This window comes from Pristiophorus japonicus, chromosome 7, assembly GCF_044704955.1.
Source record: "Pristiophorus japonicus isolate sPriJap1 chromosome 7, sPriJap1.hap1, whole genome shotgun sequence".
Taxonomy (NCBI): domain Eukaryota; kingdom Metazoa; phylum Chordata; class Chondrichthyes; family Pristiophoridae; genus Pristiophorus; species Pristiophorus japonicus.
The window spans coordinates 179,968,734-179,995,623 of record NC_091983.1 but is presented as its reverse complement, the minus strand read 5'-3'; the positions used below and the strand labels follow the sequence as shown (position 1 = coordinate 179,995,623).

General features: G+C 61.0%; 1 protein-coding gene across 4 annotated transcripts in view; it reads left to right on the top strand.

Annotated features, from left to right (window-relative positions):
- The window catches only part of ascc3 (activating signal cointegrator 1 complex subunit 3), a 777,147-nt gene that overhangs the window by 517,818 nt on the left and 232,439 nt on the right, over window positions 1–26,890 (top strand). For all 4 annotated transcript variants that reach the window (XM_070885599.1, XM_070885602.1, XM_070885601.1 and 1 more), the window contains exons 23-27: window positions 2,690–2,788; window positions 7,960–8,128; window positions 9,242–9,462; window positions 10,466–10,551; window positions 11,683–11,849. In XM_070885599.1, the coding sequence (XP_070741700.1) occupies window positions 2,690–2,788; window positions 7,960–8,128; window positions 9,242–9,462; window positions 10,466–10,551; window positions 11,683–11,849 (742 nt within the window). The remainder of the gene's footprint in view (window positions 1–2,689; window positions 2,789–7,959; window positions 8,129–9,241; window positions 9,463–10,465; window positions 10,552–11,682; window positions 11,850–26,890) is intronic.

The window sequence follows — 26,890 nt, the reverse complement described above, 5'->3', positions numbered from 1 at the left end:
TTCAATAAGATCACCTCTCGGTCTTCTAAACTCCAATGGGTATAGGCCCAACATAAGAACATAAGAAATAGGAACAGAAATAGGCCATACAGCCCCTCGAGCCTGCTCCGCCATTCAATAAGATCATGGCTGATCTGATCATGAACTCAGCTCCACTTCCCTGCCCGCTTCCCCGAACCCCTTATCCCCTTATCGGTTAAGAAACTGTCCATTTCTGTCTTAAATTTATTCAATGTCCCAGTTTCCACAGCTCTCTGAGGCAGCGAATTCCACAGATTTACAACCCTCTGAGAGAAGAAATTTCTCCTCATCTCTGTTTTAAATGGGCGGCTCCTTAGTTCTAGTCTCTAGTTCTGGTCTCCCCCATAAGTGGAAACATCCTCTCTGCATCCACCTTGTCAAGTCCCCTCATAATCTTATACGTTTCAATAAGATCACCCCTCATTCTTCTGAATTCCCAATGAGTAGAGGCCCAACCTACTCAACCTTTCCTCATAAGTCAACACTCTCATCCCCGGAATCAACCGAGTGAACTTCCTCCAAAGCAAGTATATTCTTTCATAAATATGAAAACCAAAAACTGCATGCAGTATTCCAGGTGTGGCCTCATCAATACCTTATATAGCTGTAGCAAGACTTCCCTGCTTTTATACTCCATCACCTTTGCAATAAAGGCCAAGATACCATTGGCCTTCCTGATCACTTGCTCAACCTTTCTTCATACGACAACCACTTCATTTCATGAATTAACTTCGTGAACCTTCTCTGAACTACCTCCAATGCAAGTATATCCCTCCTTAAATAAGGAGACCAAAGCTGTATGCAGTACTCCAGATGTGGTCTTACCAACGCCCTGTATAGTTGTAGCAGGATTTCCCTACTTTTATACTCCATCCCCCTTGCAATAAAGGTCAGCATTCCATTTGCCTTCCTAATAACCTGCATGCTAACTTTTTGTGTTTCATGCACAAGGACTCCTAGATCCCTCTCTACCACCACATTTTGTAATCTCTCCCCATTTAAACAATAATTATCTTTTTTATTTTTCTTACCAAAGTGAATAACCTCATATTTTCCCCACATTATATTCCATCTGCCAAATTTTACCCATTCACTTAGTCTATCTATATCCCTTTCTAGATTCTTTGCGTCCTCCTCACAACTTGCTTTCCCACCTATCTTTGTATCATCAGCAAATTTGGCTACATATACTCAGTCCCTTCATCCAAGTCATTAATATAAATTGTAGGCTAGGCACTGATCCCTGTAGCACCCCACTAGTTACAGTTTGCCAACCTGAAAATGGCCCATTTACCCCAACTCTCTGCTTTCTGTTAGTTAGCCAATCCTCTATCCATGCTAGTATATTACCCCCAACCCCGTGAGCTCTTATCTTATGCAGTAACCTTTTATGTGGCACCTTATCGAATGCTTTCTGGAAATCCAAATATATGACATCTACTGGTTCCCCTTTATCCACCCTGTTGGTTAAATCCTCAAAGAACTTGAGCAAATTTGTCAAACATGATTTCCCTTTCACAAAACCATGCTGACTCTGCTTGATTGCATTATGATTTTCTAAATATCCTGTTACTACTTCCTTAATGATGGACTACAGCATTTTCCCAATGACAGATGTTAGGCTAACTGGTCTATAGTTTCCTGCTTTCTGTCTCCCTGCTTTCTTAAATAGGTTTTCCAGTCGGCTGGGACCTCTCCAAAATCCAGGGAATTTTGGTAGATTGCAACCAATGCATCCACTATCTCTGCAGCCACCTCTTTTAAGACCCTAGGGTGTAGACCATCCAGTTCAGGGGACTTGTCCACCTTTAGTCCCATTAGTTTGCCTAATACTTTTTCTCTAGTGATTGTTTTAAGACCCCCCCCCCCCCCTCCCCCCAGTAGCCCTTGATTATCAATTATTGGGATAATTTTAGTGTCTTGTACTGTGAAGAGCGATATAAAATATTTGTTCAAAGTCTCTGCCATTTCTCGGTGTCCCATTATTCATTCCTCAGTCTCATCCTCGAAGGGAGCAACATTTACTTTAGTTACTCGCTTCTTTTTGATATACTTGTGTCCAATTCTGGGCACCACACCTGAGGAAGGACGTAAAGGCTTTGGAGAGGGTACAGATGAGATTTACTAGAATGGTTCCAGGGATGAGGTATTACAGTTACGTGGATAGAATGGAGAAGCTGGGGTAGTTCTTAGAACAGAGAAAGCTAAGAGAGATTTTGTAAGAGGTTTGAAATCATGAAGGGTTTAGATAGCATAACTAAAGAGAGTCTGTTTACAATGACTGAAGGGTCGATAACCAGAGGGCACAGATTTAAGGTGATTGGCAAAAGAACCAGAGGCACCATGAGAAATAACTTTTTTTACCCAATAAGTGGTTAGGATTTGGATTGCACTGTCTGCTAAGATAGTGGCAACAGATTCAATAGTAGCTTTCAAAAGGGAATTGGATAAATGCATGAAAGAGAAAAACTGCAGGTATTTGGGGAAAAACCAAGGAAATGGGACGAACTAAATTGCTCTTTGAAAGAGCTGGGGCCGACTCGATGGGCTGAATGACCTCCTCCTGTACTATTTTATTCTATGACTCTATAACATGGTGTCATTTTCTTAAAACTGCTTTGAATAGGTTTGCAGTACCGGAGTTAATTGGTAGCATTTATTCCCACAGACTCACGGATCTGTAGGTGAACCTTGGTGGATTTGGGTGGAAGATCCTGTGAATGACCACATATATCATTCAGAATACTTCCTCCTCCAAAAGAAACAGGTGAGATGTAACCACACAGCTAACACAATCATGACATTTTCTCCACTGCTACCACGTTTGTGGTCTGTGGTTGCTACCACAGTGAGATGGAGTTGATGTACTGCTGAAGCCACTGCAGTATTTTTCCTAAAATATATTGGCAGGAAACCTATTTTTTTTAACCATATTAGGGAGACAATGGAAAGTTGTTTTGTTTTCACTGTAGAGACAATGCATATGATAAGTCTTAAAGCTAGTGATCATGACAAATATGAATGTGTAAGGTCAATCTTATATGTTCATTTATGTCTACTGTCGTCTGCAATATGCACGTCTACGGCAATATTAATTGAGAGTTAATTAGCCCTTTAGATCTTTCCTGGAAACAGGTAATGCTGAATAATTAATCTTGTGGATTTACGTTCTGTTTCTCAGCCTTGATGTCAGAGCAACTCTGACTTTTCCTGTCTAATTCTAAAATTTTAATAAAAGTTTTCTTAAGTAAAAATGCTTCTAACAAGGTATGTCAGAGGGTGATCTAAAGGCAAAAATTGTGCTAATAAGGCAAATAACAGTTCAGCTTACAGGCTTAGAACTTCATAGACTTGCCGCTCTCCGTTAAGGCCTGTTTCTGGAACAAAATGGCAGCCATCTAACTTCCAGCCGCTTTTGGTGCTGGACTTGGCCGCCGTCATTTTGCTGAGGGCCGTAGCTGCCGTTAGTAGTGCTGGCCCTAGAAATGCAAATCAGCAGAGTGTGATGGCAGTTGGCAACTTGACACCGCATCTGTAGACTTCGACTTTTTCGCTTACTTTAACGCTGGGTCCTAAGCACGCTGAGAAAAGTGTGCATGCAGCAGACCTCCAGAGACATTGTCAGCGCTTCTTAAAGGGACACACACATCTTTCAGGTAAGTTTGGATTTCAGAGAATCATAGAAATTTACAGCACGAAAGGAAGCCATTTCGGCACATCGTGTCCGTGCCAGCCGACCAAAAGCTATCCAGCCGAATCCCACTTTCCAGCTCTTGGCACCTTATTAGGCGGGAAATTGTGTTAGGGAAATTGATAGGATTGAAGGCCGATAAATCCCTGGGGCCTGATAATCTGCATCCCAGAGTACTTAAGGAAGTGACCGTAGAAATAATGGATGCATTGGTGATCATTTTCCAACAGTCTATCGACTCTGGATCAGTTCCTATGGACTGGAGGGTAGCTAATGTAACACCACTTTTTAAAAAGGGAGGGAGAGAGAAAACGGGTAATTATAGACCAGTGAGCCTGACATCAGTAGTGGGGAAAATGTTGGAATCAATTATTAAGGATGAAATAGCAGCGCATTTGGAAAGCGGTGACAGGATCGGTCCAAATCAGCATGGATTTATGAAAGGGAAATCATGCTTGACAAATCTTCTGGGATTTTTTGAGGATGTAACTAGTAGAGTAGACAATGGAGAACCAGTGGATGTGGTGTATTTGGACTTTTAAAAGGCTTTTGACAAGGTCCCACACAAGAGATTGGTGTGCAAAATCAAAGCAAATGTTATTGCTGGTAATGTACTGACGTGGATAGAGAACTGGTTGGCAGACAGGAAGCAGAGAGTCAGGATAAACGGGTCCTTTTCAGAATGGCAGACAGTGACTAGTGGAGTGCCTCAGGGCTCAGTACTGGGACCCCAGCTCTTTACAATATACATTAATGATTTAGATTTAGGAATTGAGTGTAATATCTCCAAGTTTGCAGATGTCACTAAACTGGATGACGGTGTGAGCTGTGAGGGGGACGCTAAGACGCTGCAGGGTGACTTGGGCAGGTTAGGTGAGTGGGCGAATGCATGGCAGATGCAGTATAATGTGGATAAATGTGAGGTTATCCACTTTGCGGGCAAAAACATAAAGGCAGAATATTATCTGAATGGTGGCAGATTAGGAAAGGGGGAGGTGCAACGAGACCTGGGTGTCATGGTTCATCAGTCATTGAAAGTTGGCATGCAGGTACAGCAGGCGGTGAAGAAGGCAAATGGTATGTTGGCCTTCACAGCTAGGGGATTTGAGTATAGGAGCAGGGAGGGCTTACTGCAGTTTTACAGGGCCTTGGTGAGGCCACGCCTGGAATATTGTGTACAGTTTTGGTCTCCTAATCTGAGGAAGGACATTCTTGCTATTGAGGGAGTGCAGCGAAGGTTCACCAGACTGATTCCCGGGATGGCTGGACTGACATATGAGGAGAGACTGGATCAACTGGGCCTTTATACATTGGAGTTTAGAAGGATGAGAGGGGATCTCATAGAAACATGTAAGATTCTGACGGGACTGGACAAGTTGGATGCGGGAAGGATGTTCCCGATGTTGAGGAAGTCCAGAACCAGGGGATACAGCCTTAGGATAAGGGGTAGGCCATTTAGGACTGAGATGAGGAGAAACTTCTTCACTCAGAGTTGTTAACCTGTGGAATTCCCTGCCGCAAGAGTTATTGATGCTAGTTCATTGGATGTATTCAAGAGGGAGTTGGATATGGCCCTTATGGCTAAAGGGATCAAGGGGTATGGAGAGAAAGCAAGAAAGGGGTACTGTGGGAATGATCAGCCATGATCTTATTGAAAGGTGGTGCAGGCTCGAAGGGCCGAATGGCCTACTCCTACACCTATTTTCTATGTTTAAGTGCACGTCCAAGTATCTTTTAAATGTGGTCAGGGTTTTTGCCTCTACCACCCTTTCAGGCAGTGAGTTCCAGACCCCCCACCCCCCTTTAGGTGATGAAATTTCCCCTCATATCTCCTCTAAACCTCCCCCCAGGTCCTTCCTATCCACTATCCTGGCCCCTCATAATTTTATACACCTCAATCAGGTCTTCCCTCAGCCTCCTCTGTTCCAAAGAAAACAGACCCAGCATCTGCAATCTTTCCTCATAGCCAAAATTCTCCAGTCCAGGCAACATTCTTGTAAATCTCCTCTGCATCCTTTCCAGTGCAATTACATCTTTCCTGTAATGTGGTGACCAGAACTGCACAGTACTCCAGCTGCGGCCTAATCAGTGTTTTATACAATTCAAACATAACCTCCTTGCTCTTGTATTCCATGCCTCGACTTATAAAGGCAAGTATTCCATATGCCTTCTTAACTGCCTTATCTACCTGGCCTGCTTCAGAGATCTGTGGATCTGCACTCCAAGGTCCCTTTGTTCCTCTACACTTTTCAGTGTCATACCATTTAACGTGTATTCCCTTGCCTTGTTAGACATCCTCAAAAGCATTACTTCGCACTTAACCGGATTGAATTCCATTTGCCACTGTCCTGCCCACCTGACCAGTACATTGATATATTCCTGCAGTCTGCAGCTTTCTTCTTCATTATCAATCACACAGCCTATTTTTAGTGTCATCTGCAAACTTCTTAATCATACCCCCAACATTTAAGTCCAAGTCATTGATATATACCACAAAAAGCAAGGGACCCAGCACTGAGCCCTTCGAAACCCCACTGAATATAGCCTTCCAGTCACCATTATCCTTTGCTTCCTGCCTCCAAGCCAATTTTGGATTCAATTTGCCACTTTGCCCTGGATCCCATGGGCTATTACTTTCGTGACCAGTCTGCCATGTGGGACCTTATCAAAAGCTTTGCTAAAATCCATATACACTACATCATATGCACTGCCCTCATCGGCCCTCCTTGTTACCTCCTCGAAAAATTCAATCAAGTTAATCAGACATGACCTTCCCTTGACAAATCCATGCTGACTGTCCATGATTAATCTGTCTTTCCAAATGAAGATTTATGCTGTCCTTCAGGATTTTTTCCAATAATTTTCCCACCACCAAGGTTAGGCTGACTGACCTATAATTATTCGGTCTATCCTTTTCTCCCTTTTTAAAGAAAGGTACTACATTAGCAGCCTTCCAGTCTTCTGGCAGCACACCTGTAGCCAGAGAGGATTGGAAAATGACGGTCAGAACCTCTGCTATTTCCTCTTTTGCTTCTCTTAACAGCCTGGGATACAAATCATCCGGGCCTGTGGATTCAAAGCTGCTAAGCCCCATAATACTTCCTCTCACCACCTTTATCTTGTCTAATATTTCACACTCCTCCTCCCTGATTGCAAAATCCATTTTGTGAAAATGGATGCAAAGTATTTATTAAGAATCCTACCCACGTCTTCTGCCTCCACACACACATTTCCTTTATTGTATCTAATAGGCCCCACTCTTTCTAGTTATCCTCTTAATGTATTTTTAAACATCTTTGGATTTTCCCTGATTTTACTTGCCAACATTCTTTCATGCTCTCTCTTTGCTTTCCTGATATCTTTTTTAATTGCGCCCCTGCACTTCTTATACTCCTCTGGAGTTTCTGCAGTGTTGAGTTCCCAGTATCTGTCATTAAGCTTTTGGATTGCTGAGTCATTTGTGTTGGTGCTGAATTACTTTTACCATTTTTTTAAGTGCTGAAGGTAATTCAGCTTTAAGAACTGAAGACTACCATTTGGGAATATTTTTAATGTTGATTTTTATTTTCAGAAGGCAGTTAAGCTATAAGGGCTAAAAAAAAACTGCCTATTAAATGATTTTTTTAATTTTAGAAGTCAGTTCCCCTTTAAAGGACCGACACTGATTTCTATAAAAACAGCCTTGCTTTAAAACTACACTACCTTATGCCAGGGACGCTAAGGCCATGCTACATTGAACTTCCTGCTGAGAGTAGCGTTGGAAAGAGGACTGCGCGATATGTTTAGCGCTGCGCTAATTTAAATACCGGTGCTGCCTGCGCTATGAATTTGGGCGGCCATTAACTTCAGCCTGTGGTGGCACCAGCAGCTTTTCGACATATGAGAATTTCTAAGCCACAGTATCTATACTGTGGGAGTACTCCATTCGAGCAAGCTTGAGTTGTCTGCTCCAGTGTTGGGTTAATAGAATGACTTTATTCTGGAGGAGAATAGGTGCAAACTATGCATGTGGGGAATTTTGGATTACTCTGACGAAAGATCATCGACTTGAAACGTCAACTCTGTTTCTCACCCCACAGATGCTTCCTGACCACCTGAATATTTCCAGCAATTTCTGTTTTTATTTTGGATTGTACTTGTTTTAGTTTGGTATTGCAAAGTTGTAAAATGGCCAATTATAAATTAAAAGGCATTTTGGGGGAGAAAAAAGTCCATCAATCCTCTGTTTTCTTTCATGTTGATTGTAGGTTTTGTCCAAAGAGCCGCAGCTGCTGGTATTTACCATTCCTATTTTTGAGCCATTGCCCTCTCAGTACTACATCCGGGCTGTATCTGATCGGTGGCTGGGAGCTGAGGCCGTGTGCATAATTAACTTTCAGCATCTGATTTTGCCAGAGAGGCATCCCCCGCACACTGGTAATGTAGCTATGAAACATCTATTCATATATTAGTGATAAACTGAAGGTAATTATTAATAGCGCTCACCACTCTAAGTGGGTCAGTAATATTTCAGTGCATAGTTGGACCGCACAAAGAAGGCCCCCGGTTCGATCTAGTATGTGCTGTTTGCTGGTCTGTTAAGATGGCGATAGAGGCCTTATGACTAGCCTCAGAAACCCTCAAGTAGGGAAATGAAAATTAGCCAGATTTCTAATTCCTGATCGCTTTCCAGTGACTCCAGCTGGGAGTACAGATGTGTAGACATTGGATCAAACTGGGTTGTGATGCTCCCTGTGGCAGAGTAGGCTACTGGCACTTTTAATCCAGGTTCAGTGTCAGGCTCAGTGATGGCACTATCGCCTCTGAATCAGAAGGTTGTGGTTCAAGCCCCACTGCAGGACTTGAGCACATGACCGAAGCTGACATTTGAGTGCAGTACTGAGGGAGGGCGCACTGTTGCAGGTGCCGTCTTTTGTTAAACTGAAGCCCCTTCTACCCGCTCAGTTTGATGTAAAAATTCTACGGTGTTATTCGAAGAAAAGCAGGGGGATAGGTTCTCCCAGTGTCCTGGTCAAGTAAATGACCAGATAATTTTTTTTTGTGACATTAGTTGAAGGATATCTGGTCATTTATTTGCTGTTTGTGGCACCTTGTTGTGCGCAAATTGGCCTCTGCATTTGCCCATCAAACAGAATTGACTACACTTCAAATGTAACTAATTAGCTGTAAAAGGTTTTGCGACATGCTGAAAACTTGAAAGCATTTTATTAATGCAGGGTTTTCATTCTTGTGATGATGATGATGCACAAATAATTTAATTGAAAACACATTTTGTATTTTACCTCAATGAAAGAATTTGTTGGATTTTGTGTTGTCTCTCTCCAAAGTAAGGAGGAAAAGATACTGTCTAATTTGGATAATACCCTTTTTAATTTGTCTCTCTTCGATAAAGTACATCGCAGTTAAAATCTTGTCATTTGCTCTTGTATCCAAAGAGGCTATTCAGTTTGTTAGCATGCTTGTTTGCACCTCTGCTAGTTGTGTGTGTGCTCACACGTATTACATGTTTGAGTTTTCTGTACTTCGCAGAATTGCTTGACCTGCAGCCGTTGCCCATCAATGCTCTGGGAAATCGGGAGTATGAAGCACTGTACAAGTTCACCCACTTCAACCCAATCCAGACTCAGATATTTCATACCCTCTATCACACTGACTGTAATGTACTGCTTGGAGCTCCCACGGGGTCTGGAAAGACGGTTGCAGCTGAGCTGGCGATATTTCGCGTTTTCAACAAATACCCAACATCAAAGGTTATTTTTGGTTTAATTTTTTTCTCATTTCTGTAATGTTTTTGGTTGAATTATTTAAGTTGAATCTTCTTTAAGTCTTAAAAGTATCTCACAAAGTCCTTGTTTCCATAAGTCTATACTTGATGCACTTGTTCCTATTCTTTGAGACTCTGATTACAGGTGTTTTTTGCCCATCCTAACTTATTGGCCCAGAAATCCCGGTCAGCTGTTTCCCGCGGACGTTCGGTAAAAAAACTTTTTTTAAAAAAGCGCACTTACCTGAAGCTGCTGCGCCCACGCGAGTTCCCGGTCCTGAGGCCTCCACTGACTGCGCGTCGCAGTGCGTGCATGTCAGGACGTGCGTAGGGCTGGAGCTGCAGTCACATGGCTCTGGGCAGCCAATCAGGTAAAGTATGTTCTCATTCATAATAATGGGAACTCCGTAAGTTGGCTTTCCCATTATTATGAATGAGAAACCCCCCCCCCCCGAAACACACAAAACATTAATTAAAAATAAGAAAAAATACACTACATATTTAACTTTAATTTAAATTAAAGTTATTTATGTATTATTAAAAATATATATTTTTCCGATTTTAAAAAACATTTTTTTTTAAGTTTTTTAAATTATACTTTAAAATAAATTTAACGTAGTGTGCAGGGTTTTTAAAAATAAAATGTATTTTTTAAATTTTATTTTTATGTTTTAAGTGTGTTTTAAAACTCTTATGCCTGTAAAAGAAGGCTATGCGCTTGTTTTATCAGGACATTTGCTGGCAAGATATGGGTAAATAACTACAATCTGGCCCATGCAAATGTCCTGGCAGCTGAGATAAGGAAAAGCCGTTTTTCAGCGCATGCGCGTTGTGCGCTAAAAACCAGCTTTTGCGGTGCCTTCCCGGGTCCGTACACACTTAGTACGGACACGGGAGGCTGGAATTTCTGCCCCCATTGTGTATTAGGGAATTTGACTCCTGAAGCTTAATGTTGTGACCTTTGAACTCTTTTTTTGTATGATTTTTAGGCTGTTTACATTGCTCCTCTCAAGGCACTTGTCCGTGAGCGAATTGAGGATTGGAAAATCAGGATTACCGAGAAGCTGGGTAAAAAGTAAGCACTAGTCTGAATGGGGTAAATCTCTGTCTCCACCATATGGGTGGTAGTCTGGTGGAGCGGATCACCCAGCCCTTATCGAAGCCCCCTGACTTTCATTTTATTGATTTCAATGGAATGAAATCAGACAGATGCTTTAACAGTCTGGCACCCATGCATTGAAGACAACAATTTACCCCAGTATTTCTTCAGTTGTACCCTGTATCATTCTTTGGCCTTTTTAACCTCCAACCGCTCCCTACCCCCAAGTTAATGATGGGATCTTTGTTTTTGTTTTTTGTGTTGCCACGATTCCCCTTAGTATTTCCATTTTTGATCTCCCTTGTGAACCAGTCTATGGCAATCTGCTCTTATTTGCTCCTTAATAAATGTTTAGGGACACCAATAAGTTGCAAGTGCAGCAAGTGTCTTTGCTCTTTTCATACTTTTTAATAATTTTAGTTTTTAAAAACTCAGCTAACGAGGGAAGTGTTTGGTGGAGATTAAACAATTTCAGGAAACGCATAGTAGTTCTGAGAGTAGTGTGGAGATAATTTGCACAAGCTTTTGTATCGCACAAATTTTTTTAAACAGGAAGGAGGAATTTTTTGATGAGCATTGATTTGTTTTCCAGTTTATTTTCATGTTGGATCCTGCTCGATAATTTGCTGGGCAACCACAAAATGACCGATGGCACATTGATGATGTAGGCTTTGAAGCAAATCACTTTTCAGACTTTTCACTTGATCTTTTAAATGTAACGAGAATAACCTGAAACAATCTATCCTTGATAAAGGATCTAATTTATCGTCTTTTTAAAAAAAAAAACATCTGCTCAACAGACTAACTGTGTACGTTGATATTTTAAGGCTGCGATTGCATTGCTACTTTTGGATTGATGTAAAAGTAGACGTAAATCTGGGGATTCGTGTCTCACTAGCCTGGGTTTCCGGTATAACTCCAGCCTGATGATACTAAGCTGCAAGTGTCCCCCACATGGGAACTTTAGAAACTTTGTCATGTCTGAGGAAAGCATCAATTTCACAAACTTAAGAGAGTAGTAATTTAATTGACAAAATAAAACTAATTCACAGATACTGAAACTTATGTTTTACAAATTACTTATCAATGCCTTATGCCTATCTCCAGCGTAGTGGAACTGACTGGGGATGTGACTCCAGACATGAAAGCAATTACACAGGCAGACCTTATTGTCACAACCCCCGAGAAATGGGATGGCATCAGCAGAAGTTGGCAGAACAGAAGCTATGTCCAGAAGGTGTCCATCCTCATTATAGATGAGATCCACTTACTAGGTAAGCATTGAATGACATTAGATACGTTAACAACTTAATTTTGTATATTTTTTCCTTTTTTTCCCCCAATTTTCATCCTGCTGCCACCTTTCTTGAAAGTGATGTCTCTTTGGCATTTGGTTCTCCCACGAGCACTCTCCAGTACCTCACTCAAATGTCTTTTCTTCATGTGTGAGCCAAGACAATGAATGTTGAGAGGTATCACCATCAAACTTGATCCTATCCTCAACTGGAACACTTCCGGAGCAGCCATCGGGAGTTGTAATCTCGTTTGATCTTCCTCTCCTTAGATTGGCAGCCCTGAGACCCTTGCCGAACCCTGACTGAGTTTAGCTTACTCAGCATCAACTGCAGAATCTGTGAACTTCCTGGTCTTTATAGCTCAATTGTTCACTGCTTTAAGCAGATGAGCCATCAGAAAATTCCTTGTAATATTAACAGTTTAGTAGCTTTCAATATGTGTTCTGATTTCTTCATTGTTTGCAGGCTTAAACAAAGAATTTTAACTCATGAACTATTTCACATAAGAACATAATAGAAGCAGGAGTAGGCCATTTGGCCCCTCAAGCTTGCTCCGCCATTTAATACTTTTAAATTTAATTTTAATGAAGCAAGTAGTTAACAGTGACTACAGCCTATTTGTAATAGTTTTACATTTTTATCTCTTTGATACTGCTCCTCTGGGTGCTTGTGGTCCTCTGGTGCCTTTGCTAGAACAGTCCAAACTTAATCCGACTTGCGTGCAGTCTCCCGCTAGCCTGTATCTTCCTCTACTTCAAATGTTTATCTACTCTTCCCTTAAAAGATTTATCGGTCCCTTTGCCATCTACTTCCTATTGCAAAGCAGTCCATACCCCTAACAATTTTTTTTTCAACCCCTCTCCTCACTCTTTTAGTTGCAACTTTAAACTAATGATCCCTTATTAGTGACTCCCCAACCACAGGAAATGCTCTGTCTATTCACCCTATCAAAGCCTTTCACAATTGTGAAAGCCTGTGTTAATTAATCTCTCTGTTCCAGCAGAGGTAGTTCGAGTATTGCAACTCTCCAAATGGGGTGTTTTTTTTGTTCCTCCTTAGCTTAGAGATATTGTGAATTAGGACCCTGCAATTGCCCCAGCTGACAAGCAAATGCAGCATAAACCAAATTGGACTGCCTTTCCTCCAGCCTGTGATGTTTCACATTGGTGTTTCTGAGCAGTATGCTGTGATGTTTATCTGATGTTTGTGGCACCATTGTGTCACAATAAACTTTCTTTCTCCCCCCATCCATCTCCCAATCTCTCTCCCCGCTGCCCCCCCCCCACCTTCCCGTCTCTCTCACCCCCACTCTCTCGCTCTCTCCCCATTGTCTGTCTTCCCCAATCTCTCCCCTCCCCCCCCCAGTCTACCTCTCCCCCTCCCCCCCCCCCAGTCTCCCTCTCCCCCTCCCCCCCCCCAGTCTCCCTCTCCCCCTCCCCCCCCCAGTCTCCCTCTCCCCCTCCCCCCCCCCAATCTCCCTCTCCCCCTCCCCCCCCCCAGTCTCCCTCTCCCCCTCCCCCCCCAGTCTCCCTCTCCCCCTCCCCCCCCCCAGTCTCCCTCTCCCCCTCCCCCCCCCAGTCTCCCTCTCCCCCTCCCCCCCCCAGTCTCCCTCTCCCCCTCCCCCCCCAGTCTCCCTCTCCCCCTCCCCCCCCAGTCTCCCTCTCCCCTTCCCCCCCCCAGTCTCCCTCTCCCCCTCCCCCTCCAGTCTCCCTCTCCCCCTCCCCCCCCAGTCTCCCTCCCCCCCAGTCTCCCTCTCCCCCCCCCAGTCTCCCTCTCCCCCCCTTCCCCCCCAGTCTCCCTCTCCCCTCCCCCCCCAGTCTCCCTCTCCCCCTCCCCCCCAGTCTCCCTCTCCCCCTCCCCCCCCAGTCTCCCCCTCCCCCCCCAGTCTCCCTCCCCCCCAGTCTCCCTCCCCCCCAGTCTCCCTCCCCCCCAGTCTCCCTCCCCCCCAGTCTCCCTCCCCCCCAGTCTCCCTCCCCCCCAGTCTCCCTCTCCCCCCTTCCCCCCCAGTCTCCCTCTCTCCCCCTCCCCCCCCAGTCTCCCTCTCCCCCTCCCCCCCCCAGTCTCCCTCTCCCCCTCCCCCCAGTCTCCCTCTCCCCCTCCCCCCCAGTCTCCCTCCCCCCCAGTCTCCCTCTCCCCCTCCCCCCCAGTCTCCCTCTCCCCCTCCCCCCCAGTCTCCCTCTCCCCCTCCCCCCCAGTCTCCCTCTCCCCCTCCCCCCCAGTCTCCCTCTCCCCCTCCCCCCCAGTCTCCCTCTCCCCCTCCCCCCCAGTCTCCCTCTCCTCCTCCCCCCCAGTCTCCCTCTCCCCCTCCCCCCCAGTCTCCCTCTCCCCCTCCCCCCCAGTCTCCCTCTCCCCCTCCCCCCCAGTCTCCCTCTCCCCCTCCCCCCCAGTCTCCCTCTCCTCCTCCCCCCCAGTCTCCCTCTCCCCCTCCCCCCCAGTCTCCCTCTCCCCCTCCCCCCCCAGTCTCCTTCTCCCCCTCCCCCCCCAGTCTCCCTCTCCCCCTCCCCCCCCGTCTCCCTCTCCCCCTCCCCCCCCAGTCTCCCTCTTCCCCCTCCCACCCCAGTCTCCCTCTTCCCCCTCCCACCCCAGTCTCCCTCTTCCCCCTCCCCCCCCCGACCAGTCTCCCTCCATCCCAGTCCTCCCCCCCCCCCCCTGTCGCCCTCTCCCTCTCCCCCGTCGCCCTCTCCCTCTCCCCCGTCGCCCTCTCCCTCTCCCCCGCCCCCGTCGCCCTCTCCCTCTCCCCCGCCCCCCCTCTCCCTCTCCCCCGCCCCCGTCGCCCTCTCCCTCTCCCTCTCCCCCGCACCCGTCGCCCTCTCCCTCTCCCTCTCCCCCGCCCCCGTCGCCATCTCCCTCTCCCCCGTCGCCGTCTCCATCTCCCCCGTCGCCGTCTCCCTCTCCCCCGCCCCCGTCGCCCTCCCCCGCCCCCGTCGCCCTCCCCCGCCCCCGTCGCCCTCCCCCGCCCCCGTCGCCCTCCCCCGCCCCCGTCGCCCTCCCCCGCCCCCGTCGCCCTCCCCCGCCCCCGTCGCCCTCCCCCGCCCCCGTCGCCCTCCCCCGCCCCCGTCGCCCTCCCCCGCCCCCGTCGCCCTCCCCCGCCCCCGTCGCCCTCCCCCGCCCCCGTCGCCCTCCCCCGCCCCCGTCGCCCTCCCCCGCCCCCGTCGCCCTCCCCCGCCCCCGTCGCCCTCCCCCGCCCCCGTCCCTCTCCCCCGCCCCCGTCCCTCTCCCCCGCCCCCGTCGCCCTCTCCCTCTCCCCCGCCCCCCTCTCCCTCTCCCCCGTCGCCCTCTCCCTCGCCCCCGTCGCCCTCTCCCTCTCCCTCGCCCCCGTCGCCCGTCGCCCTCTCCCTCTCCCCCGCCCTCTCCCTCTCCCTCTCCCTCTCCCTCTCCCCCGCCCCCGTCGCCCTCTCCCTCTCCCTCGCCCCCGTCGCCCTCTCCCTCTCCCTCGCCCCCGTCGCCCTCTCCCTCTCCCTCGCCCCCGTCGCCCTCTCCCTCTCCCTCGCCCCCGTCGCCCTCTCCCTCTCCCCCGCCCCCGTCGCCCTCTCCCTCTCCCCCGCCCCCGTCGCCCTCTCCCTCTCCCCCGCCCCCGTCGCCCTCTCCCTCTCCCCCGCCCCGTCGCCCTCTCCCCCGCCCCCGTCGCCCTCTCCCCCGCCCCCGTCGCCCTCTCCCCCGCCCCCGTCGCCCTCTCCCCCGCCCCCGTCGCCCTCTCCCCCGCCCCCGTCGCCCTCTCCCCCGCCCCCGTCGCCCTCTCCCCCGCCCCCGTCGCCCTCTCCCCCGCCCCCGTCGCCCTCTCCCCCGCCCCCGTCGCCCTCTCCCCCGCCCCCGTCGCCCTCTCCCCCGCCCCCGTCGCCCTCTCCCCCGCCCCCGTCGCCCTCTCCCCCGCCCCCGTCGCCCTCTCCCCGCCCCCGTCGCCCTCTCCCCCGCCCCCGTCGCCCTCTCCCCCGCCCCCGTCGCCCTCTCCCCCGCCCCCCGTCGCCCACTCCCTCTCCCCCGTCGCCCTCTCCCTCTCCCTCTCCCCCGCCCCCGTCGCCCTCTCCCTCTCCCCCGCCCCCGTCGCCCTCTCCCTCTCCCCCGCCCCCGTCGCCCTCTCCCTCTCCCCCGCCCCCGTCGCTCTCTCCCTCTCCCCCGCCCCCGTCGCTCTCTCCCTCGCCCCCGTCGCCCTCTCCCTCGCCCCCGTCGCCCTCTCCCTCGCCCCCGTCGCCCTCTCCCTCGCCCCCGTCGCCCTCTCCCTCGCCCCCGTCGCCCTCTCCCTCGCCCCCGTCGCCCTCTCCCTCGCCCCCGTCGCCCTCTCCCTCGCCCCCGTCGCCCTCTCCCTCGCCCCCGTCGCCCTCTCCCTCGCCCCCGTCGCCCTCTCCCTCTCCCTCGCCCCCGTCGCCCTCTCCCTCGCCCCCGTCGCCTTCTCCCTCGCCCCCGTCGCCCTCTCCCCCGCCCCCGTCGCCCTCTCCCTCTCCCCCGCCCCCGTCGCCCTCTCCCTCTCCCCCGCCCCCGTCGCCCTCTCCCTCTCCCCCGCCCTCTCCCTCTCCCTCTCCCTCTCCCCCGTCGCCCTCTCCCTCTCCCTCGCCCCTGTCGCCCTCTCCCCCGCCCCCGTCGCCCTCTCCTTCTCCCCCGCCCCCGTCGCCCTCTCCCTCTCCCCCGCCCTCTCCCTCTCCCTCTCCCTCTCCCCCGCTCCCGTTGCCCTCTCCCTCTCTCCCGCCCCCGTCTCCCTCTCCCTCTCCCCCGCCACCGTCGCCCTCTCCCTCTCCCCCGCCCCCGTCGCCCTCTCCCTCTCCTCCCTCTCACTCTCTCCCCTCGCCCTCTCCCTCTCTCCACTCGCCCTCTCCCTCTCTCCCCTCGCCCTCTCCCTCTCTCCACTCGCCCTCTCCCTCTCTCCCCTCGCCCTCTCCCTCTCCCCCCGCCCCCGTCGCCCTCTCCCCCGCCCCGTCGCCCTCCCCATCGCCCTCTACCCTGCCCCCGTCGCCCTCTCCCCCTCCCCCCCCAGTCTCCCTCTCCCCCTCCCCCCCCAGTCTCCCTCTCCCCCTCCCCCCCCCAGTCTCCCTCTCCCCCTCCCCCCCCCCAGTCTCCCCCTCCCCCCCCAGTCTCCCTCTCCCCCTCCCCCCCCAGTCCCTCTCCCTCCCCCCCCCCCAGTCCCTCTCCCCTCCCCCCCCCCCCCCAGTCTCCCTCTCCCCCTCCCCCACCCCCAGTCTCCCTCTCCCCCTCCCCACCCCCAGTCTCCCTCTCCCCCTCCCCCCCCCAGTCTCCCTCTCCCCCTCTCCCCCCCCCCCAGTCTCCCTCTCCCCCTCCCCCCCCCCCAGTCTCCCTCTCCCCCTCCCCCCCCCCCCCAGTCTCCCTCTCCCCCTCCCACCCCAGTCTCCCTCTCCCCCTCCCCCCCCAGTCTCCCTCTTCTCCCCCCCCCTGCAGTCTCCCTCCATCCCAGTCCTCCCCCCCTCCCCCACCCCAGTCTCCCTCCATCCCAGTCCTTCCCCCCCCCCCCCCAGTCTCGCTCTCCTGTCGCCCTCTCCAATCGCCCTCTTCCCCGCCCCCGTCGCCCGCTCCCTCTCCCCCGCCCCCGTCGCCCTCTCCCCCGCCCCCGTCGCCCTCTCCCCCGCCCCCGTCGCCCTCTCCCTCTCCCCCGCCGCCCTCTCCCTCTCCCCCGCCCCCGTCGCCCTCTCCCTCTCCCCCGCCCCCGTCGCCCTCTCCCTCTCCCCCCGCCCCCGTCGCCCTCTCCCTCTCCCCCGCCCCCGTCGCCCTCTCCCTCTCCCCCGCCCCCGTCGCCCTCTCCCTCTCCCCCGCCCCCGTCGCCCTCTCCCTCTCCCCCGCCCCCGTCGCCCTCTCCCTCTCCCCCGCCCCCGTCGCCCTCTCCCTCTCCCCCGCCCCCGTCGCCCTCTCCCTCTCCCCCGCCCCCGTCGCCCTCTCCCTCTCCCCCGCCCCCGTCGCCCTCTCCCTCTCCCCCGCCCCCGTCGCCCTCTCCCTCTCCCCCGCCCCCCGTCGCCCTCTCCCTCTCCCCCGCCCCGTCGCCCTCTCCCTCTCCCCCGCCCCCCGTCGCCCTCTCCCTCTCCCCCGCCCCCGTCGCCCTCTCCCTCTCCCCCGCCCCCGTCGCCCTCTCCCCGCCCCCGTCGCCCTCTCCCTCTCCCCCGCCCCCGTCGCCCTCTCCCTCTCCCCCGCCCCCGTCGCCCTCTCCCTCTCCCCCGCCCCCGTCGCCCTCTCCCTCTCCCCCGCCCCCGTCGCCCTCTCCCTCTCCCCCGCCCCCGTCGCCCTCTCCCTCTCCCCCGTCGCCCTCTCCCTCTCCCCGCCCCCGTCGCCCTCTCCCTCTCCCCCGCCCCCGTCGCCCTCTCCCTCTCCCCCGCCCCCGTCGCCCTCTCCCTCTCCCCCGCCCCCGTCGCCCTCTCCCTCTCCCCCGCCCCCGTCGCCCTCTCCCTCTCCCCCGCCCCCGTCGCCCTCTCCCTCTCCCCCGCCCCCGTCGCCCTCTCCCTCTCCCCCGCCCCCGTCGCCCTCTCCCTCTCCCCGTCGCCCTCTCCCTCTCCCCCGCCCCCGTCGCCCTCTCCCTCTCCCCCGCCCCCGTCGCCCTCTCCCTCTCCCCCGCCCCCGTCGCCCTCTCCCTCTCCCCCGCCCCCGTCGCCCTCTCCCTCTCCCCCGCCCCCGTCGCCCTCTCCCTCTCCCCCGCCCCCGTCGCCCTCTCCCTCTCCCCCGCCCCCGTCGCCCTCTCCCTCTCCCCCGCCCCCGTCGCCCTCTCCCTCTCCCCCGCCCCCGTCGCCCTCTCCCTCTCCCCCGCCCCCGTCGCCCTCTCCCTCTCCCCCGCCCCCGTCGCCCTCTCCCTCTCCCCGCCCCCGTCGCCCTCTCCCTCTCCCCCGCCCCCGTCGCCCTCTCCCTCTCCCCCGCCCCCGTCGCCCTCTCCCTCTCCCCCGCCCCCGTCGCCCTCTCCCTCTCCCCCGCCCCCGTCGCCCTCTCCCTCTCCCCCGCCCCCGTCGCCCTCTCCCTCGCCCCCGTCGCCCTCTCCCTCGCCCCCGTCGCCCTCTCCCTCGCCCCCGTCGCCCTCTCCCTCGCCCCCGTCGCCCTCTCCCTCGCCCCCGTCGCCCTCTCCCTCGCCCCCGTCGCCCTCTCCCTCGCCCCCGTCGCCCTCTCCCTCGCCCCGTCGCCCTCTCCCTCGCCCCCGTCGCCCTCTCCCTCGCCCCCGTCGCCCTCTCCCTCGCCCCCGTCGCCCTCTCCCTCGCCCCCGTCGCCCTCTCCCTCTCCCTCGCCCCCGTCGCCCTCTCCCTCGCCCCCGTCGCCCCCTCCCTCGCCCCCGTCGCCCTCTCCCTCGCCCCCGTCGCCCTCTCCCTCGCCCCCGTCGCCCTCTCCCTCGCCCCCGTCGCCCGCTCCCTCGCCCCCGTCGCCCGCTCCCTCGCCCCCGTCGCCCGCTCCCTCGCCCCCGTCGCCCGCTCCCTCGCCCCCGTCGCCCGCTCCCTCGCCCCCGTCGCCCCCTCCCTCGCCCCCGTCGCCCCCTCCCTCGCCCCCGTCGCCCCCTCCCTCGCCCCCGTCGCCCGCTCCCTCGCCCCCGTCGCCCGCTCCCTCGCCCCCGTCGCCCGCTCCCTCGCCCCCGTCGCCCGCTCCCTCGCCCCCGTCGCCCCCTCCCTCGCCCCCGTCGCCCCCTCCCTCGCCCCCGTCGCCCCCTCCCTCGCCCCCGTCGCCCCCTCCCTCGCCCCCGTCGCCCCCTCCCTCGCCCCCGTCGCCCCCTCCCTCGCCCCCGTCGCCCCCTCCCCGCCCCCCTCTCCCCGCCCCCCTCTCCCCGCCCCCCTCTCCCTCGCCCCCGTCGCCCTCTCCCCCGCCCCCGTCGCCCTCTCCCCCGCCCCCGTCGCCCTCTCCCCCGCCCCCGTCGCCCTCTCCCCCGCCCCCGTCGCCCTCTCCCCCGCCCCCGTCGCCCTCTCCCCCGCCCCCGTCGCCCTCTCCCCCGCCCCCGTCGCCCTCTCCCCCGCCCCCGTCGCCCTCTCCCCCGCCCCCGTCGCCCTCTCCCCCGCCCCCGTCGCCCTCTCCCCCGCCCCCGTCGCCCTCTCCCCCCCCCCCCCCCCAGTCTCCCTCTCCCCCTCTCCCCCCAGTCTCCCTCTCCCCCTCTCCCCCCAGTCTCCCTCTCCCCCTCCCCCCCCAGTCTGCCTCTCCCCCTCCCCCCCAGTCTGCCTCTCCCCCTCCCCCCCAGTCTCCGTCTCCCCCCTCCCCCTCCCCCCGCAGTCTCGCTCTCCCCCTCCCCCCCCAGCCTCCCTCTCTCCCCCCCCCGCCTCCCTCTCTCCCCCCCCCCCAGTCTCCCTCTCCCCCCCCCCGCAGTCTCCCTCTCCCCCTCCCCCCCAGTCTCCCTCTCCCCCTCCCCCCCAGTCTCCCTCTCCCCCTCCCACCCCAGTCTCCCTCTCCCCCTCCCACCCCAGCCTCCCTCTCCCCCTCCCCCCCCAGTCTACCTCTTCTTCCCCCCCCCCCAGTCTCCCTCCATCCCAGTCCTCCCCCCCCCCCCCACCACCCCAGTCTCCCTCCATCCCAGTCCTCCCCCCCCCCCCCCCCAGTCTCGCTCTGCTGTCGCCCTCTCCCGTCGCACTCTCCCTCTTGCCCCTCGCCCTCTCCCTCTCCCCCGCCCCCGTCGCCCGCTCCCTCTCCCCCGCCCCCGTCGCCCTCTCCCCCGCCCCCGTCGCCCTCTCCCTCTCCCCCGCCCCCGTCGCCCTCTCCCTCTCCCCCGCCCCCGTCGCCCTCTCCCTCTCCCCCGCCCCCGTCGCCCTCTCCCTCTCCCCCGCCCCCGTCGCCCTCTCCCTCTCCCCCGCCCCCGTCGCCCTCTCCCTCTCCCCCGCCCCCGTCGCCCTCTCCCTCTCCCCCGCCCCCGTCGCCCTCTCCCTCTCCCCCGCCCCCGTCGCCCTCTCCCTCTCCCCCGCCCCCGTCGCCCTCTCCCTCTCCCCCGTCGCCGTCGCCCTCTCCCTCTCCCCCGTCGCCGTCGCCCTCTCCCTCTCCCCCGCCCCCGTCGCCCTCTCCCTCTCCCCCGCCCCCGTCGCCCTCTCCCTCTCCCCCGCCCCCGTCGCCCTCTCCCTCTCCCCCGCCCCCGTCGCCCTCTCCCTCTCCCCCGCCCCCGTCGCCCTCTCCCTCTCCCCCGCCCCCGTCGCCCTCTCCCTCTCCCCCGCCCCCGTCGCCCTCTCCCTATCCCCCGCCCCCGTCGCCCTCTCCCTCTCCCCCGCCCCCGTCGCCCTCTCCCTCTCCCCCGCCCCCGTCGCCCTCTCCCTCTCCCCCGCCCCCGTCGCCCTCTCCCTCTCCCCCGCCCCCGTCGCCCTCTCCCTCTCCCCCGCCCCCGTCGCCCTCTCCCTCTCCCCCGCCCCCGTCGCCCTCTCCCTCTCCCCCGCCCCCGTCGCCCTCTCCCTCTCCCCCGCCCCCGTCGCCCTCTCCCTCTCCCCCGCCCCCGTCGCCCTCTCCCTCTCCCCCGCCCCCCTCTCCCTCTCCCCCGCCCCCGTCGCCCTCTCCCTCTCCCCCGCCCCCGTCGCCCTCTCCCTCTCCCCCGCCCCCGTCTCCCTCTCCCTCTCCCCCGCCCCCGTCTCCCTCGCCCCCGTCTCCCTCGCCCCCGTCGCCCTCTCCCTCGCCCCCGTCGCCCTCTCCCTCGCCCCCGTCGCCCTCTCCCTCGCCCCCGTCGCCCTCTCCCTCGCCCCCGCCGCCCTCTCCCTCGCCCCCGTCGCCCTCTCCCTCGCCCCCGTCGCCCTCTCCCTCGCCCCCGTCGCCCTCTCCCTCGCCCCCGTCGCCCTCTCCCTCGCCCCCGTCGCCCTCTCCCCGCCCCGTCGCCCTCCCCATCGCCCTCTACCCTGCCCCCGTCGCCCTCTCCTCCTCCCCCCCAGTCTCCCTCTCCCCCTCCCCCCCCAGTCTCCCTCTCCCCCTCCCCCCCCCCAGTCTCCCTCTCCGCCTCCCCCCCCCCCAGTCTCCCCCTCCCCCCCCAGTCTCCCTCTCCCCCTCCCCCCCCCCCAGTCCCTCTCCCTCCCCCCCCCCCAGTCCCTCTCCCCTCCCCTCCCCCTCCCCCCCCCCAGTCTCCCTCTCCCCTCTCCCCCCCCCCCAGTCTCCCTCTCCCCCTCCCCCCCCCCCCCAGTCTCCCTCTCCCCCTCCCCCCCCCAGTCTCCCTCTCCCCCTCTCCCCCCCCCCAGTCTCCCTCTCCCCCTCTCCCCCCCCCCCCAGTCTCCCTCTCCCCTCCCCCCCCCCCAGTCTCCCTCTCCCCCTCCCACCCCAGTCTCCCTCTCCCCCTCCCCCCCCAGTCTCCCTCTTCTCCCCCCCCCCTGCAGTCTCCCTCCATCCCAGTCCTCCCCCCCTCCCCCACCCCAGTCTCCCTCCATCCCAGTCCTTCCCCCCCCCCCCCAGTTTCGCTCTCCTGTCGCCCTTCTCCCGCCCGTCGCCCTCTCCCTCTCCCCCGCCCCCGTCGCCCTCTCCCTCTCCCCCGCCCCCGTCGCCCTCTCCCTCTCCCCCGCCCCCGTCGCCCTCTCCCTCTCCCCCGCCCCCGTCGCCCTCTCCCTCTCCCCGCCCCCGTCGCCCTCTCCCTCTCCCCCGCCCCCGTCGCCCTCTCCCTCTCCCCCGCCCCCGTCGCCCTCTCCCTCTCCCCCGCCCCCGTCGCCCTCTCCCTCTCCCCCGCCCCCGTCGCCCTCTCCCTCTCCCCCGCCCCCGTCGCCCTCTCCCTCTCCCCCGCCCCCGTCGCCCTCTCCCTCTCCCCCGCCCCCGTCGCCCTCTCCCTCTCCCCCGCCCCCGTCGCCCTCTCCCTCGCCCCCGCCCCCGTCGCCCTCTCCCTCGCCCCCGTCGCCCTCTCCCTCGCCCCCGTCGCCCTCTCCCTCGCCCCCGTCGCCCTCTCCCTCGCCCCCGTCGCCCTCTCCCTCGCCCCCGTCGCCCTCTCCCTCGCCCCCGTCGCCCTCTCCCTCGCCCCCGTCGCCCTCTCCCTCGCCCCCGTCGCCCTCTCCCTCGCCCCCGTCGCCCTCTCCCTCGCCCCCGTCGCCCTCTCCCTCGCCCCCGTCGCCCTCTCCCTCGCCCCCGTCGCCCTCTCCCTCGCCCCCCGTCGCCCTCTCCCTCGCCCCCGTCGCCCTCTCCCTCGCCCCCGTCGCCCTCTCCCTCGCCCCCGTCGCCCTCTCCCTCGCCCCCGTCGCCCTCTCCCTCGCCCCCGTCGCCCTCTCCCTCGCCCCCGTCGCCCTCTCCCCTCGCCCCCGTCGCCCTCTCCCTCGCCCCCGTCGCCCTCTCCCTCGCCCCCGTCGCCCTCTCCCTCGCCCCCGTCGCCCTCTCCCTCGCCCCCGTCGCCCTCTCCCTCGCCCCCGTCGCCCTCTCCCTCGCCCCCGTCGCCCTCTCCCTCGCCCCCGTCGCCCTCTCCCCCGCCCCCGTCGCCCTCTCCCCCGCCCCCGTCGCCCTCTCCCCCGCCCCCGTCGCCCTCTCCCCCGCCCCCGTCGCCCTCTCCCCGCCCCCGTCGCCCTCTCCCCCGCCCCCGTCGCCCTCTCCCCCGCCCCCGTCGCCCTCTCCCCCGCCCCCGTCGCCCTCTCCCCGCCCCCGTCGCCCTCTCCCCCGCCCCCGTCGCCCTCTCCCCCGCCCCCGTCGCCCTCTCCCCCGCCCCCGTCGCCCTCTCCCCGCCCCCGTCGCCCTCTCCCCCGCCCCCGTCGCCCTCTCCCCCGCCCCCGTCGCCCTCTCCCCCGCCCCCGTCGCCCTCTCCCCCGCCCCCGTCGCCCTCTCCCCCGCCCCCGTCGCCCTCTCCCTCTCCCTCTCCCCCGTCACCCTCTCCCTCTCCCTCTCCCCCGTCACCCTCTCCCTCTCTCCCCTCGCCCTCTCCCTCTCTCCCCTCGCCCTCTCCCTCTCTCCTCCCGCCCTCTCACCCTCCCCCCCCCCCCCCAGTCTCCCTCTCCATCTCCCCCCACCAGTCTCCCTCTCCCCCTCCCCCCCCAGTCTCCCTCTCCCCCTCCCCCCCCCTAGTCTCCATCTCCCCCTCCCCCCCCAGTCTCCCTCTCCCCCTCCCCCCCCAGTCTCCCTCTTCCCCTCCCCCCCCAGTCTCCCTCTCCCCCTCCCACCCCAGTCTCCCTCTCCCCTCCCCCCCAGTCTCCCTCTCCCCTCCGCCCCCCAGTCTACCCCTCCCCCCCCCAGTCTCCCTCTCCCCCTCTCCCCCCCCAGTCTCCCTCTCCCCCTCCCCCCCCACCCAGTATCCTCTTCTCTTTCCCCCCCCCCCCCAGTCTCCCTCTTTCTCCCCCCCCCCCCCAGTCTCCCTCTTTCTCCCCCCCCCCCAGTCTACCTCTTCTTCCCCCCCCAGTCTCCCTCCATCCCAGTCCTCTCCCCCCCTCCCCACCCCAGTCTCCCTCCATCCCAGTCCTTCCCCCCCCCCCCCCCAGTCTCGCTCTCCTGTCGCCCTCTCCTGTCGCACTCTCCCTCTCGCCCCTCGCCCCCGTCGCCCTCTCCCTCGCCCTCTCCCTCGCCCTCTCCCTCGCCCCCGTCACCCTCTCCCTCGCCCCCGTCGCCCTCTCCCTCGCCCCCGTCGCCCTCTCCCTCGCCCCCGTCGCCCTCTCCCTCGCCCCCGTCGCCCTCTCCCTCGCCCCCGTCGCCCTCTCCCTCGCCCCCGTCGCCCTCTCCCTCGCCCCCGTCGCCCTCTCCCTCGCCCCCGTCGCCCTCTCCCTCGCCCCCGTCGCCCTCTCCCTCGCCCCCGTCGCCCTCTCCCTCGCCCCCGTCGCCCTCTCCCTCGCCCCCGTCGCCCTCTCCCTCGCCCCCGTCGCCCTCTCCCTCGCCCCCGTCGCCCTCTCCCTCGCCCCCGTCGCCCTCTCCCTCGCCCCCGTCGCCCTCTCCCTCGCCCCCGTCGCCCTCTCCCTCGCCCCCGTCGCCCTCTCCCTCGCCCCCGTCGCCCTCTCCCTCGCCCCCGTCGCCCTCTCCCTCGCCCCCGTCGCCCTCTCCCTCGCCCCCGTCGCCCTCTCCCTCGCCCCCGTCGCCCTCTCCCTCGCCCCCGTCGCCCTCTCCCTCGCCCCCGTCGCCCCCGTTCGCCCCCGTTCGCCCCCGTCGCCCCCGTCGCCCTCTCCCTCGCCCCCGTCGCCCTCTCCCTCGCCCCCGTCGCCCTCTCCCTCGCCCCCGTCGCCCTCTCCCTCGCCCCCGTCGCCCTCTCCCTCGCCCCCGTCGCCCTCTCCCTCGCCCCCGTCGCCCTCTCCCTCGCCCCCGTCGCCCTCTCCCTCGCCCCCGTCGCCCTCTCCCTCGCCCCCGTCGCCCTCTCCCTCGCCCCCGTCGCCCTCTCCCTCGCCCCCGTCGCCCTCTCCCTCGCCCCCGTCGCCCTCTCCCTCGCCCCCGTCGCCCTCTCCCTCGCCCCCGTCGCCCTCTCCCTCGCCCCCGTCGCCCTCTCCCTCGCCCCCGTCGCCCTCTCCCTCGCCCCCGTCGCCCTCTCCCTCGCCCCCGTCGCCCTCTCCCTCGCCCCCGTCGCCCTCTCCCTCGCCCCCGTCGCCCTCTCCCTCGCCCCCGTCGCCCTCTCCCTCGCCCCCGTCGCCCTCGCCCCCCGTCGCCCTCTCCCTCGCCCCCGTCGCCCTATCCCTCGCCCTCTCCCTCTCCCTCGCCCCCGTCGCCCTCTCCCTCGCCCCCGTCGCCCTCTCCCTCGCCCCCGTCGCCCTCTCCCTCGCCCCCGTCGCCCTCTCCCTCGCCCCCGTCGCCCTCTCCCTCGCCCTCTCCCTCGCCCCCGTCGCCCTCCTCCCTCGCCCCCGTCGCCCTCTCCCTCGCCCCCGTCGCCCTCTCCCTCGCCCCGTCGCCCTCCGTCGCCCTCTCCCTCGCCCCCGTCGCCCTCTCCCTCGCCCCCGTCGCCCTCTCCCTCGCCCCCGTCGCCCTCTCCCTCGCCCCCGTCGCCCTCTCCCTCGCCCCCGTCGCCCTCTCCCTCGCCCCCGTCGCCCTCTCCCCTCGCCCCCCGTCGCCCTCTCCCTCGCCCCCGTCGCCCTCTCCCTCGCCCCCGTCGCCCTCTCCCTCGCCCCCGTCGCCCTCTCCCTCGCCCCCGTCGCCCTCTCCCTCGCCCCCGTCGCCCTCTCCCTCGCCCCCGTCGCCCTCTCCCTCGCCCCCGTCGCCCTCTCCCTCGCCCCCGTCGCCCTCTCCCTCGCCCCCGTCGCCCTCTCCCTCGCCCCCGTCGCCCTCTCCCTCGCCCCCGTCGCCCTCTCCCTCGCCCCCGTCGCCCTCTCCCTCGCCCCGTCCCTCGCCCCCGTCGCCCTCTCCCTCGCCCCCGTCGCCCTCTCCCTCGCCCACGTCGCCCTCTCCCTCGCCCCCGTCGCCCTCTCCCCCGCCCCCGTCGCCCTCTCCCCCGCCCCCGTCGCCCTCTCCCCGCCCCCGTCGCCCTCTCCCCCGCCCCCGTCGCCCTCTCCCCCGCCCCCGTCGCCCTCTCCCCCGCCCCCGTCGCCCTCTCCCCCGCCCCCGTCGCCCTCTCCCCCGCCCCCGTCGCCCTCTCCCCCGCCCCCGTCGCCCTCTCCCCCGCCCCCGTCGCCCTCTCCCCCGCCCCCGTCGCCCTCTCCCCCGCCCCCCCGTCGCCCTCTCCCCGCCCCCGTCGCCCTCTCCCCCGCCCCCGTCGCCCTCTCCCCCGCCCCCGTCGCCCTCTCCCCGCCCCCGTCGCCCTCTCCCCGCCCCCGTCGCCCTCTCCCCCGCCTCCGTCGCCCTCTCCCTCTCCCCCGTCGCCCTCCCTCTCCCTCTCCCTCTCCCCCGTCACCCTCTCCCTCTCCCTCTCCCCCGTCACCCTCTCCCTCTCTCCCCTCGCCCTCTCCCTCTCTCCTCCCGCCCTCTCACCCTCCCCCCCCCCCCCAGTCTCCCTCTCCATCTCCCCCCACCAGTCTCCCTCTCCCCCTCCCCCCCCTAGTCTCCATCTCCCCCTCCCCCCCCAGTCTCCCTCTCCCCCTCCCCCCCCCAGTCTCCCTCTCCCCCTCCCACCCCAGTCTCCCTCTCCCCCTCCCACCCCAGTCTCCCTCTCCCCCTCCGCCCCCCGGTCTACCCCTCCGCCCCCCGGTCTACCCCTCCCCCCCCCGGTCTACCCCTCCCCCCCCCAGTCTCCCTCTCCCCCTCTCCCCCCCCCAGTCTCCCTCTCCCCCTCCCCCCCACCCAGTATCCTCTTCTCTTTCCCC